Source organism: Cornus florida, unplaced genomic scaffold (genome assembly GCF_030987335.1).
Source record: "Cornus florida cultivar Cherokee Brave unplaced genomic scaffold, ASM3098733v1 CherokeeBrave_3.0.0_Hap2_Chr04, whole genome shotgun sequence".
Taxonomy (NCBI): domain Eukaryota; kingdom Viridiplantae; phylum Streptophyta; class Magnoliopsida; order Cornales; family Cornaceae; genus Cornus; species Cornus florida.
The window spans coordinates 32,863,176-32,876,600 of record NW_026775574.1 but is presented as its reverse complement, the minus strand read 5'-3'; the positions used below and the strand labels follow the sequence as shown (position 1 = coordinate 32,876,600).

Here is a 13,425-nt window from a genome sequence, read left to right as displayed (position 1 = left end):
GCAATGACACCACTTGAAGCACCCCCTGAAGCGCCACTAGATAAAGTGGCACGCTGGAGTTTGGATAACATATCAAGTAGAGAGGGAAGTGCAGGGCTACCCAAAATCTGGGCACGAACAGGTTCATACTCTTGTGACAATCCTGTGAGAACCCGAACAACATTAAAATCCTCACGTTGCTGCTGCATGCTTTTCACATCAGAGGTGATGGGTTGATACATATTCATTTCTTCACAAAGTCCCATTGCCCGTGAGAGGTATTCTTCTAAACTTCGAGTCCCTTGTTGGAGGTCAAAAAATTGTCTACACACCTCATAAATTCTGGTTATATTACCAGCACCGGAATATATCTGTTGGAGTCGGGTCCATATCTCCTTGGCAGTGTCCAAATATAACAAGTTTGAGCTAATATGAGGTTCAATACAATTCAGCATTAAAGAGATGATCTGAGCATCCCTTTGTTCCCATGAACTGAAATTAGCATCACTGCTTTTGGGTTTACCCTTAACCAAATGAGCGCCAAAGCCTTTGGCTTTCAGGAAAATGGCCACTGACTTGGCCCATAAAATGTAATTTTTGCCATTAAGCTTGACTGAAGTCATGGGAGGATTGAAGGAGGTAGAAGATAACAAGTCTGAATTGGAAGCCATGGAGAAGATAAAAATAAAATAAAATAAAATAAAATAAAAACTAACCTGGGAAAAAAAAAAAAAATTTGCAGAATCAGCAACCGGATTAGATCTGCGCAACCGGATCAGATCAAAACCAGGTCTCTGCTATCCCGGTTTTAGTACACCAAGGTTGGAATAGCATAGTCGCGTAGCCAAACACGGCTATTCTTCTTCACAACCCCACTGATAGACTCCGGCAAGCACGTAGTGGCGACGGCAATAATCAGCGACACCACACCGAATCAGAACCTCCGCACATTCCAACCAAAAGAAAAGACGAATCGATGAAGCTTCACCTCTGCAAATAACGACGGTGCATGTCGGCGAGCTTGTTGACAACCAACGCGGCAACAACACGAGCAACCAAAGGGGCTTCAGACCTGACGGCGACGAAGGAGGCTGCAGATCTGACAACGACAAAGACGACGAGTGATGTTCTCAACCTGCCGGCGACAAGAACTTCCGGCAAAGACACCAACAACACACTCGCGATTCCCACACCCATGAATCCATATAGCTCTGATACCATGTTCAGATTCATGAGAGAGAGAGAGAGAGAGGAATATGTATTATGTATATCCTTCAGCCCCAAAATGAGGCTTATATAAAGAACAAGGGTTATACCCTAATTACACAATATTACACAATAATCCTAAATACTATGGGTAATTACAAAATGACCCAACATTCTAACAGTTTGTGACAGGACCTTGATTTGTTTAGCGATTATGAGTAAAAATCACCTGAAGATTGCAACCATTACAAAAAGAAGGTGGAAGACAACCGCATCTTCAAGTTTCTCATTGGACTCAATGTCAAGTTTGATGAAGTGAGAGGCAGAATAATTGGACGACAGCCCCTACCTTTAATCGGTGAAGTCTTCTCCGAGGTTCGAAGAGAGGAAAGTCGCAGGCTAGTCATGCTTGGAGAAAAGTTATCAAATGGTGCTGTTGAGACCTCTGCCCTGGTCGCATCTGAAGCGAATATTGGCAGGAAACATGATGAAAAGCCCTGTCTTTGGTGTGACCACTACAACAAGCCTCGCCATACCCGTGAGACTCGCTGGAAAATTCATGGTAAACCAGCGAATTGGAAGAGTAAGCAGGAAGGCAGATTCAACCAGGAAGGCAGATTCAACCGAGCCCCATCAACTCATGAAGCCGAGGCACTTCCCTTCAGCAAAGAACAGATGGATCATCTTCTAAAATTACTGAAATTCAATTCCTCATCTGGTACTCCTAATGCTTCTATTGCTCAAACAGGTAACAACCCGAAGGCCTTATCTTGTCGTTCAAATTCCAGTGTTACCCCATGGATCATTGATTCAGGGGCTTCTGACCATATAACAAGTTTTTCTCATTTATTTCAAACTTATTCACCCTGTTCTGGCTCTGAAAAAATCAGAATAGCCGAAGGTTCTTATTCTCCTATTGCAGGCAAAGGTTTGGTAAAACTTTCAAAAATTATTGATCTTAAGTCTGTCCTTCATGTCCCTAAGCTTGCTTGTAACCTTTTATCAGTTAGTAAATTGTCCAAAGACTCTAATTGTCGTGTTATCTTTTTTGAATCCTATTGTGAATTTTTGGACCAGAGCTTGGGGAAGATGATTGGCAGTGCTAAGATGATAAATGGTCTCTACTATTTTGAAGATGATATTTCAAGTAATAAAAAGGCTCAAGGTCTAAGTAGTTTTCGTTCTATCCCTATTAGAGAACAAATAATGCTATGGCATTTTAGATTAGGGCATTTTAGTTTCCCTTATCTTCAAAAATTATTTCCTATTTTGTTTAAAGGATTGGATTGCTCATCTTTTTATTGTGAAAATTGTTTTTTATCAAAGAGTCATCGTACTACGTATTCTCCTAAACCTTACCAAACATCAAAACCATTTTATTTAATCCATAGCGATGTTTGGGACCCTTCTAGGATCACAACTCTTTCTGGAAAAAAATGGTTTGTGACTTTTATTGATGATCATACATGTTTGTGTTAGTAGGTGTATTTAATGAATGAAAAATCTGAACCTGAAAAATTATTCAAGGATTTTTATATGATGATTGAAAATCAATTTCAAACAAAAATTGGCATTCTTCATACTGATAACGGCACTGAACACTTTAATGAAGTTTTAGGAAGTTTTTTAACAGAAAAAGGAATTTTTCACCAATCCACTTGTGTTGACACGCCCCAACAAAACGGAATTGCTAAAAGAAAGAATAAACATTTACTTGAAGTTTCTCGTGCCATCATGTTTTCGATGAATGTTCCTAATTATTTGTGAGGTGAAGCCGTTTTAACAACAACATATTTGATTAAGAGGATGCCTACTCGTGTTCTTAACTATTTTACAACCCTTGAAAGCCTTAAAAAATCTTTTCCTGAAACTCGGATTTATTCCAACCTACCTTTGAAAGTATTTGGGTGCACTGTCTTTGTCCATTTACCTAGTAGACTTCGGTCTAAATTGGATCCTCGGGCTGAAAAATGTGTATTTGTTGGGTATGCCCCGAATAAAAAGGGGTACAAATGCTTCAATCCGAAAACAAAAAAAAATGTTTATCAGTATGGATGTCTTTTTTCTAGAAAATCATCCTTATTTTTAGAAAACTTTTCTTCAGGGGGAGAAAGAAAGTGGAGAAAATTTTTGGGAGATTTCTACTAATATTCCCTTACCTAAAACTATTGTCTCACACTCTATTACTCCGAACACTGATCTTTTTAAACAGGGAAATGATGTTCTAGAATCAGGAAACCCGGAGCCTCCTAGTCCTAATCTGCCGAACCTTACTATATCTCCAACAGGGGGAGAAATCCTACCAACGGTTCCAAAAAAAACGGAATCCTGAGCTTCTGGTTTATAACAGGAAAAAGACTCATCAAAAGAGTAAAGAGCCTACTATTGTACCTGAGCAAGGCCAATCAGAGGTCCGGAGCAATGACTCCCTGAACACTCAAGGTACTATAAATCCTAACTTGTCTGTAGTTGTCCCTACTATTTCTGATTGTACAGAGTCACCTAGCCAAGTTCCTGTAGACCTTGATAACCCTATAGCTGTTAGAAAAGGAATCTGAACCTATACCCAGCATCCCATTGCCAAATACTTGTCTTATGATAAACTTTCTCATAAACATAGGGCCTTTACTTCAAATATTTCTCACTTGTTTGTTCCAAGAAACATTCAGGAAGCACTAGATGATCCGAACTGGAAATCAGCAGTGTTAGAGGAGATGAATGCTCTTCAAAGGAGTGGAACGTGGGAGATAGTTGACTTGCCCAAAGGAAAGAAAACTGTTGGGTGTAATAGGTTTTCACTATTAAGTGTAAAGCTGATGGTAGTGTGGAAAGGTACAAGGCAAGACTTATGGCGAAAGGTTTTACGCAAACGTTGATTATCAAGAGACGTTTGCTCCTGTAGCAAAAATAAATTATATCCGAGTCTTATTGTTGTTGGCAGTCAATTCTAACTGGCCATTACATCAGTTGGACATAAAAAATGCCTTTTTAAATGGAGACTTGGAAGAGGAAGTGTTTATGAGCTTGCCACCTGGGTTCAAAGGAAAACACGGTCAGAGCAAAGTCTGTAAACTCAAAAAATCCCTGTACGGTTTGAAACAGTCTCTAAGAGCGTGGTTTGAACGCTTTGGAAAGGCTGTGAAGAGTCATGGGTATCATCAGAGTGAGGCAAACCAAACCATTTTCTACAAACACGGTGAGGAAGGGAAAATTGCCGTTTTAATTGTGTAGGTGGATGATATAATTTTGACAGGTGATGACATTGAAGAGTTGACCAGACTGAAGAAGAAACTTGCTAAAGATTTTGAAGTCAAAGATTTGGGAGCATTAAAATACTTCCTTGGAATGGAATTTGCCCGGTCAAGAGAAGGAATTTTCATGAATCAACGAAAATATGTACTTGATTTGCTTAATGAGACAGGAGGACTACTCGGGTGTAAAGCTGCTGACACTCCAATTGAAGTCAACCTAAAGTTAGAAGTTGCTGAACCCAAGAATATGGTTGATCGTGAAAGATATCAAAGATTGGTGGGAAGACTAATTTACTTATCTCACACACGCCCAGATATAGCATTTGCAGTCAGTATGGTAAGTCAGTTCATGCACTCTCCTGGACAGGAACACTTTGAAGTAGTGTACAGGATTCTGAGGTACGTAAAGGGCTCACCAGGTAAAGGACTTATGTTCAAGAAACAAGGTCATTTGCAAGTGGAGGTGTACACAGATGCTGATTGGGCAGGCAGTATGGTTGATAGATGATCTACCTCAGGATATTGCACCTTCGTTGGAGGAAATTTAGTCACGTGGCGAAGCAAGAAACAAAATGTAGTAGCGAGGAGTAGTACAGAAGCTGAGTTCAGAGCACTCGCCCATGGGATTTGCAAAGCTATGTGGTTAAAAAGACTCCTTGAAGAATTGAAGGTTACTGTTTCTCCTCCAATGAGAGTCTACTGTGACAACAAGGCTGCCATTTCAATTGATCATAATCCAGTCCTCCACGATAGAACCAAACATGTGGAAGTTGACAAACACTTGATCAAGGAAAAGCTTGACTGTGGTATGATTTGCACCTTCGTTGGAGGAAATTTAGTCACGTGGCGAAGCAAGAAACAAAATGTAGTAGCGAGGAGTAGTACAGAAGCTGAGTTCAGAGCACTCGCCCATGGGATTTGCAAAGCTATGTGGTTAAAAAGACTCCTTGAAGAATTGAAGGTTACTGTTTCTCCTCCAATGAGAGTCTACTGTGACAACAAGGCTGCCATTTCAATTGATCATAATCCAGTCCTCCACGATAGAACCAAACATGTGGAAGTTGACAAAAACTTGATCAAGGAAAAGCTTGACTGTGGTATGATTTGCATTCCTTATCTCTCTACTATTGAACAAGCTGCAGACATTCTTACCAAAGGACTACACAAGAGACAGTTTGAAGTTTTAAGAAGCAAGCTAGCTATGGAAGACATCTACAAGCCAGCTTGAGGGGGAGTGTTGAAAAAGAGATATTCGGTTTTAATAAGACCAGATTTTAGGGGATATCATAAGCGTGTAAATATAGATAGTCAATGACTAAGATTAGGAAATTTTGTTAGTGTACAGCCTGTAGTTTCCTGTTACAGCCTGTAGTTTCCTTTTTTTAGCTCCTTGTATTTCCTATTTAACTAAAACATTGTAAACCATTCTTTGTAGGGCAATATACAGATTCTTTTCAATCTTGAAATCGCTTATTATTTACTCTGTGGAGGAGAGTTCTTCTCAACCGAGAGGGAATGATGAAGAACTAGGCCTAGCCCGAGAACTTGAAGTCCATACGGCCCATGCCTATTATTGGAGACGTGGGAAGGAAAGATACAATTAGGGATTTTGACTTTTATTAGTATTATTATTTGATTTTAGGATTTCTATTTATGGTAATAGTTTGATTAGGGTTTTTCTTCGATCCCTATATAAGGTTGGTTAAGACATTGTGAAAGACAGCTTTTGGTGATTATTATTGATATTGAATTTAGAGATTATCGTGATTTCATCTCCCTCTGAATTCTTCTTCTCTTCTGATTCCTCTTCCCTCTATTCGTCTTCCCTTTCTCTCTCAATCTCTTTCTGATTCTACTTGAATTCTGATTTCAAATCGCCCCTACCCGCTGCTGCATCACTACGTTAGTGGCTCATTTGCGAGATCGTGGGAGTGAGTTTGAGGTTTGCGCCAGCTGGGCTCATTCGTGTTCAAATTCATAATTAGGAGTGAGTTTGAGAAGGTCAACGACCAGGTCTTAGCAAAGGTGAACACAAGTATGTGTCAGAGTTGGTGCAACTTTACTTTGATATAGTGGATTACTTTGCTCTAGACTACGGTCTCGTGGTTTTTCCTTGTTAAGCTTTCCCACATAAAAAACCTGGAGTCTCTCCTCCTCCCTCACTCTTTTCTTTATCGGCTTTTATTACATGTGTGTGATTGACTAATTAATTAATTGAATGAAATTATCAACTTAATAATAATGAAAATTAAAATCAATCAAGAGAGCAAATAGACCTATTCACCCCTCTAGGTCTTATAAATTTCAGGCGGCTTACTTTCAAGTTGCATAAGAACATAGTGTGTATAAGCATCAATACCACTGAGATATGCTTTAACCTATAATTGATGCTTATGTATGCATGTAGATACACAGGGAGCGCTTTTTATTCACCTTTACAAGGAGAGTACTTGGGGCCAATATAGAATAAGCATCAATACCATTGAGATATGCTTTAACCTCAGGAATTCCAGAACCTGCTGCTGCTGGAGCAATGAAAGCGCAAAGAGCTGCCGCAGCAGCTGCCAACCCTATGTTGCAACCAGCAAATGTTGCAAAAGCCTTGAAATATCTGCTCTCGAAACAATATAATGTCAGGTGATGTATAACACATATTCCGTTTGATTTGAAAACCAAAATGGCAAACAATATTGATGGGTTTTCATCAAATATCATGTCAGGTGATGCATAACACAGCATATTCTGTTTCATGTGAAAACCAATGGCCGGAAGTTATATAGCAACTATATTAAGTTTAAAGATAAGCAATGCACGGAGAAACTTCCAACAGGGACTAAATGTTCTGTAAGAAAAAAAAAAACACTTGTGGGAAGGAAAGGTAAAAAAAGTCCTGCCTAACTGTAACTATAAAAACTAATATAACTTGTATATACAACTATACAAGCTACCATTCGACCAGGAGCTCTGCAGAATTTAAGGGTAAGATTCAATAAATTCTACGACACTCTGTAAAACTACTACATATCAGAGCATTGAGATACCGAATACACAGAAGTGAAAAATAGAGCCGACTGTGACAGGTGCTGACATCATCACCATTTGACTTTGGACACCTTGATCAGAAATGTCTACCTCTGCTGGACCTGCTGGAGATAATCGTGACAATTGGATTTCATTTGAGTGGTCTTCAGCTTGTTTTGTTACAATATAAAAAAAACAGCTTGAAAATCTTAGATCTGCAAATCCTAGCAGTATTAGAAGTTTTTCATCAATTGTTTCTTATTTTACCATTTCTTGCATTAGAAATCACATGTAGATGAGTTTTTCGGTGTTTTCGGTATGTAGGTTGCTGCTATGGGTTATCCTAGCTTGCTTTTTTCACTTTTTCTTTGTTTTTTTTTTTTCAATTTTCCCTGCTGCTTTTGGTTCCTGCAGGAATTAGTCCCTACATCACTAATTATGGTGTCAAATTTTCCCATGTATCACCTTGTAAGGTATGCAGGCAATGCGCAAGAAACTTAAATAGGAAAGAAAGAAAATGGATGTGTGTGTGTGTGTTTATTTGTGTGTGTGTATAAGAGAGAGAGAGAGCATGAAGCATGGAGGTGGCTCCTCCAGATATATAATTAATAGAAACAAGATAAATTACATATCTACCCTGTAGTAAAATTAATATCTCTTTATCTCTTTCCTTCAAGTTGGAGCACATAAAGAAAACCAACTACATATTTCTCTTTAGACAGGATGCAACAACTTTTTTAACCATCTATATATTCGCTGACTGGCAGAAGCAGAGATCAAGTTGTATCATCTAGCTTGAACCTGGGTCAGAGTCAACTAGGGGATTGCTGAATTGGAGCCAGGTCAACCGAGTTGTGTACCTTTCTTCTTATTACCGGATTGGGTCCCATGGTTTTTTTTTCCTGTTGTAGGTTTTCCATGTAAAAATCATGTGTTTTATATGTGGATCCTAGAATATTTATCTTTGCACTCTATACTTCGAATAATTTTACTGCTGCATTTTAATATACTTGCTAGAATTTAAATTGGTTTAAATTGGTTATTATTAATTAAAAATTGAACAAGATCTATCACCTATAGAAGCACCAAATTTAACCCTCCTAGAAGAGTCTCACGACAGCAGAGATCCAATCCCCTTAAAAACAGAGATATGGAAGGAGAAATTCAATGCAATATTAATGCACGAGATATAAGAGAGATTCAAGGCAATATTGGTGCACCTACCTAATGAGTTAGCAGATTTGACACACAAGGAAACAATCAATCTTCACCTTGATTTCCTCATCTAAATATTGCTACCATATCACCTTTCCTTTTGTATAATTTTGACTTGTAATATATATACAAGTGTATCATCACCATCATTGATTGATATAGAAGAAATCCATATTTCTGAAAACCCTTTTCCTCTCCTTTCTTCACTCAGAGTTATTCTTCTTTATGGTATCAGAGCCATAGCTGTCGCATAAAAGGGTTATTTTTTCTTTCTTTTCTTCTTCTCCTCCAATGGCTTTATATCCCAACCCATCAACTTTGAATGTTGTCAATTTTGTTTCTCTTAAAGTTGACATCTACAAGCTATCTATTGTCAGAAACACAAGTTTTGTCTTTGATTGAAAGTCAAGACCTACTTGGTTTCATCACCGGAAAAATCCAGCCTCCAGATCATGAAATTTTGACAGAAGAAAGAGAAAGGGTTCCTAATCCTCTTTTCGCTGCGTGGACACGAACCGACCGGCTGGTTAAAGCCTAGATCACATAAACACTCACAGAAGAGGTTCTAGGACTGGTTTTTGGCCTTAAAATATCTGCAGATGTCTAGAAAGCTTTAGCCAATGCCTACTCCCAAGATTCACAAGCCAGGGAATTTGAGCTTCTTCTAAAACTTCAGTACATAAAGAAGGGATCTTCTTCACTGAATGAATATCTCCGTGAATTCAAGTCCGTATGTGATCAGCTCAATGCTATTGGGAAACCCATTTCAGATCAGAACAAGGTTTTCTGGCTTTTAAGTGGGCTCGACCCCAAGTATGAGTCCTTCTCTACTGCTATGTTAAAGCCTCCCGTTCCATCTTATGCTGATTTGATCCCATTACTTCAAAGTCATGAGCTAAGAAGTAAGAGACATAATGATGAAGCGGCAGATCACACCATGGCCTTTATTTCTCAGAAAACTGGAAATCACAACACAAGCAGGAGAGGTGGTGGTCAATTCTTCTCATCAAAGGGAAGAGGCTTTACTCAAACCACTCACCGACGAGAAGCTGATGACGAGCAAATTCACAAGACAAGACAAAAATACTGGGCAAGGACGTTCAGAAAGCTCTATTATTGTATGCCAAATTTGCAAAAGATGTGGACACAATGCTCTTAAATGCTGGCATAGATTTGAAAACAGCTATCAAGCAGAAGATATCCCACAAGCCCTTGCTGCCATGCAGATAAGCAACTCTCCTGATGATGATTGGTATCCAGATACCAGTGCATCTTCACATATTACAAGTGATCCAGGTAAACTTACAAATCCTATACCTTATAAGGGCACTGATCCTGTTATGTTTGGGAATGGGAATCACTTACCTATCACTCATATAGGAGATGGAAGAATTTTTTGTGCAAAGAATTCTATACCTTTAAGGGGCATTTTATTGGTCCCTAATACTGCAAAAAATCTCTTATCTGTTTCTCAGTTGACTTCTGATTATCCTTACACTTTTGAGTTTAATGCTAATGGATTCGTTATTAAGGACATGACAACGGGAAAGATACTAGCATTCGGAACTAAGAAGGAAGGTCTCTATGCATTGAATGAATCTCAGAATAAAGCCACTGCTCTTTTTTCAAATCCTTTTTGTTAACTACCATCTACTCCAAAAGCTTAAGCTGTTAGAGAGGGTGTAACTTAAATATATAAATCCTTCAACACGCCCCCTCACATGTGGGCTTCTTTTGGTCCAACACATGTTTTTCAACTTTTTAATTAGGGTGACAGTGAGGTTTGAACTCGAGACTTTGGCTTTGATACCATGTTAACTACCATCTACTACAAAAGCTTAAGCTATTAGAGAGGGAGTAACTTAAATATATAAATCCTTCAACAGTTTTCAAGCTTCGAATGAACAGACTTGGTCATCCACAAGATCGAGTTTTGAAGTTTTTGAATTCTAATAATCAGATTTTGGTAACTAAGAAGGCACATGGATTATGCACTAGTTGTCAGCTTAGTAAAAGTTCTAAGTTGCCTTTTTATCCTTCAATCAACAAGTCGTTAGAACCACTTAATAAAATTCATTGTGATTTATGGGGTCCATCTCCTTCATCCTCTACTCAAGGTTGTATGATGTTGTGTTCATTGATGACTTTTCTCGATATTGTTGGTTCTATCCTTTAAAAAAGAAAAGTGACATTTTCTCTACTTTTCTGGCTTTTCAAAGTATGATAGAAAAACTTGGGAAAGAGATTAAAATATTTCAATCTGATGGTGGAGGAGAATTCAGTCTGAAAGAATTTTTGCATCATTTGACTAAGAAAGGCATTATACATTAAATATCAAGTCCATGCACTCCAGAACAGAATGGTGTTGCAGAATGCAAACACCGTCACATTGTTTAACTTGGATTAGCTATGCTTCTACAAGCATCTGCTCCAAAACAATATTGGGTAGAAGCCTTTTCTATGGCCAATTTCTTGATTAATAGGCTTCCTTCAACAGCCTTGCATATGAAATGTCCTTATTTTCAACTATATGGAAAACAACCAAATTATACCATGCTTCGTACTTTTGGTTGTCGTTGCTTCCCTTATTTGAGGAAATATGCCTCGAATAAACTTGAACCACGATCTTTACCTTGTGTTGGAGATTTCCCATCTTTTATTTGCGGATGATACTATGGTTTTTTGCGAGGATGAGGTGTCTCAGATGAGATATTTGAGGTCGGTGTTGACCTGTTTTCAGGCAGTCTCGGGTTTGAAAGTGAATGTGGGGAAGAGCGCTTTGATTCCAGTGGGGGAGGTTTAGGATATCGAGGAGTTAGCTTATGTTCTTGGTTGTGGAGTCCGTTCTTTTCCGATCTCTTACTTGGGTTTGCCTCTGAGGGTTTCTTCGAAGATTGTAGGTGCTTGGGATCCGGTGGTGGAGAGGGTGGAGAGGAGGCTTGCGAAGTGGAAGAAGCAATATTTATCAAAAGGTGGGAGGGTTACCTTGTTCAAAAGCACTTTGTCAAGCATTCCTACATATTTTCTATCCCTTTTCTAGATTCTGTCCTCAGTAGCTGCTTGTATTTCAGACTTCAAAGGAACTTCTTACGGGGAGGTTTGGGTGATGAGTTTAAGTATCATCTGGTTCGTTAGGAGCGGGTGTGTAAGCCTGTTAAGTTCGGAAGAATAGGGATCAAGAGACTGCTACTTTTTAACAAGGCCCTTTTAGGTAAGTGGTTGTGGAGGTTTGGTATTGAGCGGGATAGGTTGTGGAGGAGGGTTATCTTGTGTCGCTTTGGGAAGGAGAGGGGGGGTGGTGCTCTGTTTTGGTGTCTCTTCCTGGAGGCGTTGGTGTTTGGAAAGCCATTCGGAAGGGATGGAATAAGTTTTCTAAGCATATCAAATTCAGAGTTCATGATGGTACAGAGATTCGGTTTTGGGAGGATTTGTGGTGTGGAGATCGCACTTTAGCATGTTCCTTCCCCAGACTTTTTTGGATTGCGGCTAATAGGCATGCCTCGGTGGCTGACTGCTATCGCCTTGATAGCGAGAGACCGGTTTGGGACGTGCTTTTTCAGCGATCCTTTCAGGACTGGGAAATGGATGACGTCTTTAGTTTCTTAAAGTTTTTGTACAGCCAAGTGATCCGTGGAGGAGGTAGGGATTCTCTTGTTTAGATTCCTTCTTCTAGGGGAATGTTTAGTGTGAGATCTTTCTTCGGATGCCTTTTGGACCCAGTTGGGGCGGTATTCCCTTGGAAGGTAGTGTGGCGAACTAAGGGGCCGTTGAAAGTGGCATTCTTTGCTTGGAGGGTCGTGTGGGATAAAATATTAACGCTGGATAATTTGAGAAGTAGAAATCATATCATGGTGAATTGGTGTTGCATGTGTAAGTGTAATGGAGAGTCAGTTGACCATCTTCTTTTGCATTATCCAGTAGCGGTTGACAGTTGGAATCTCTTGTTAGGCCTATTTGGTGTTTACTGGGTCATGCCTAGATCTACGAGAGGTCTGATGGACACTTGGAGAGGGGGTTGGGTGGGAGCAGAATAGAAGATCCTTTGAAGGAGAGGAATATTCGGTCATTGTTCTCAAATCTTCTGTTATTAGCTCTCTCTTTTTGGGGGGTTCAGGTAGACTATGTTCCTCTGCTGAGGAGACTATTGAGTTTTTGTCTTCCCTGGGGCCTTAGGGTACCCAGGTTTTTTGTGGTTTTGTAGGGACGCATTCCCCTTTTGAACGCTTTTAATGAATTGCTTATTTATCAAAATAAATAAATAAATAAACATAAAGGTTATCGGTGCTTACACTCACCAAGTGGTAAAGTCTACATTTCTCGCCATGTGGTCTTTGATGAACAACTTTTTCCTTTTGCTACTCATAATTTTGGTGAAGAACAGGTACTTGTTGATCCATTTTATCTTAGTCAATGGGAAGATCCTTGTGATGTCAACCCTGACTTGTCCACTTCAACGCCTGATCTTCAAGGACGAGGGAGATTTGTTGAACATGATGCAGTTGAACCGGATCCAACACTTCTTTATAATAGCAATCTTAATTCTACCACTTCTTCGCTGGATACATCTTTTATGGATTCCAACACATCTCATCACAACATCGCTCATGAAGATAATGTTGATACGTCATTGATGGAGTCATCATCAGACACTGTCCCATTGATATAGCCACCATTAAATACACATCGTATGACAACACAAAGCAAATCTAGTATTGTTATGCCTAATCCTCGTTATGTTAATTTTACCACTCAT

The 13,425-nt window shown here is 39.3% G+C and overlaps 1 protein-coding gene across 3 annotated transcripts in view; it reads right to left on the bottom strand.

Annotated features, from left to right (window-relative positions):
• The window catches only part of LOC132303121 (chloride channel protein CLC-c-like), a 64,234-nt gene that overhangs the window by 35,083 nt on the left and 15,726 nt on the right, over positions 1-13,425 (bottom strand). For all 3 annotated transcript variants that reach the window (XM_059800222.1, XM_059800223.1, XM_059800224.1), the window contains one exon: positions 6,870-7,047. In XM_059800222.1, the coding sequence (XP_059656205.1) occupies positions 6,870-7,047 (178 nt within the window). The remainder of the gene's footprint in view (positions 1-6,869; positions 7,048-13,425) is intronic.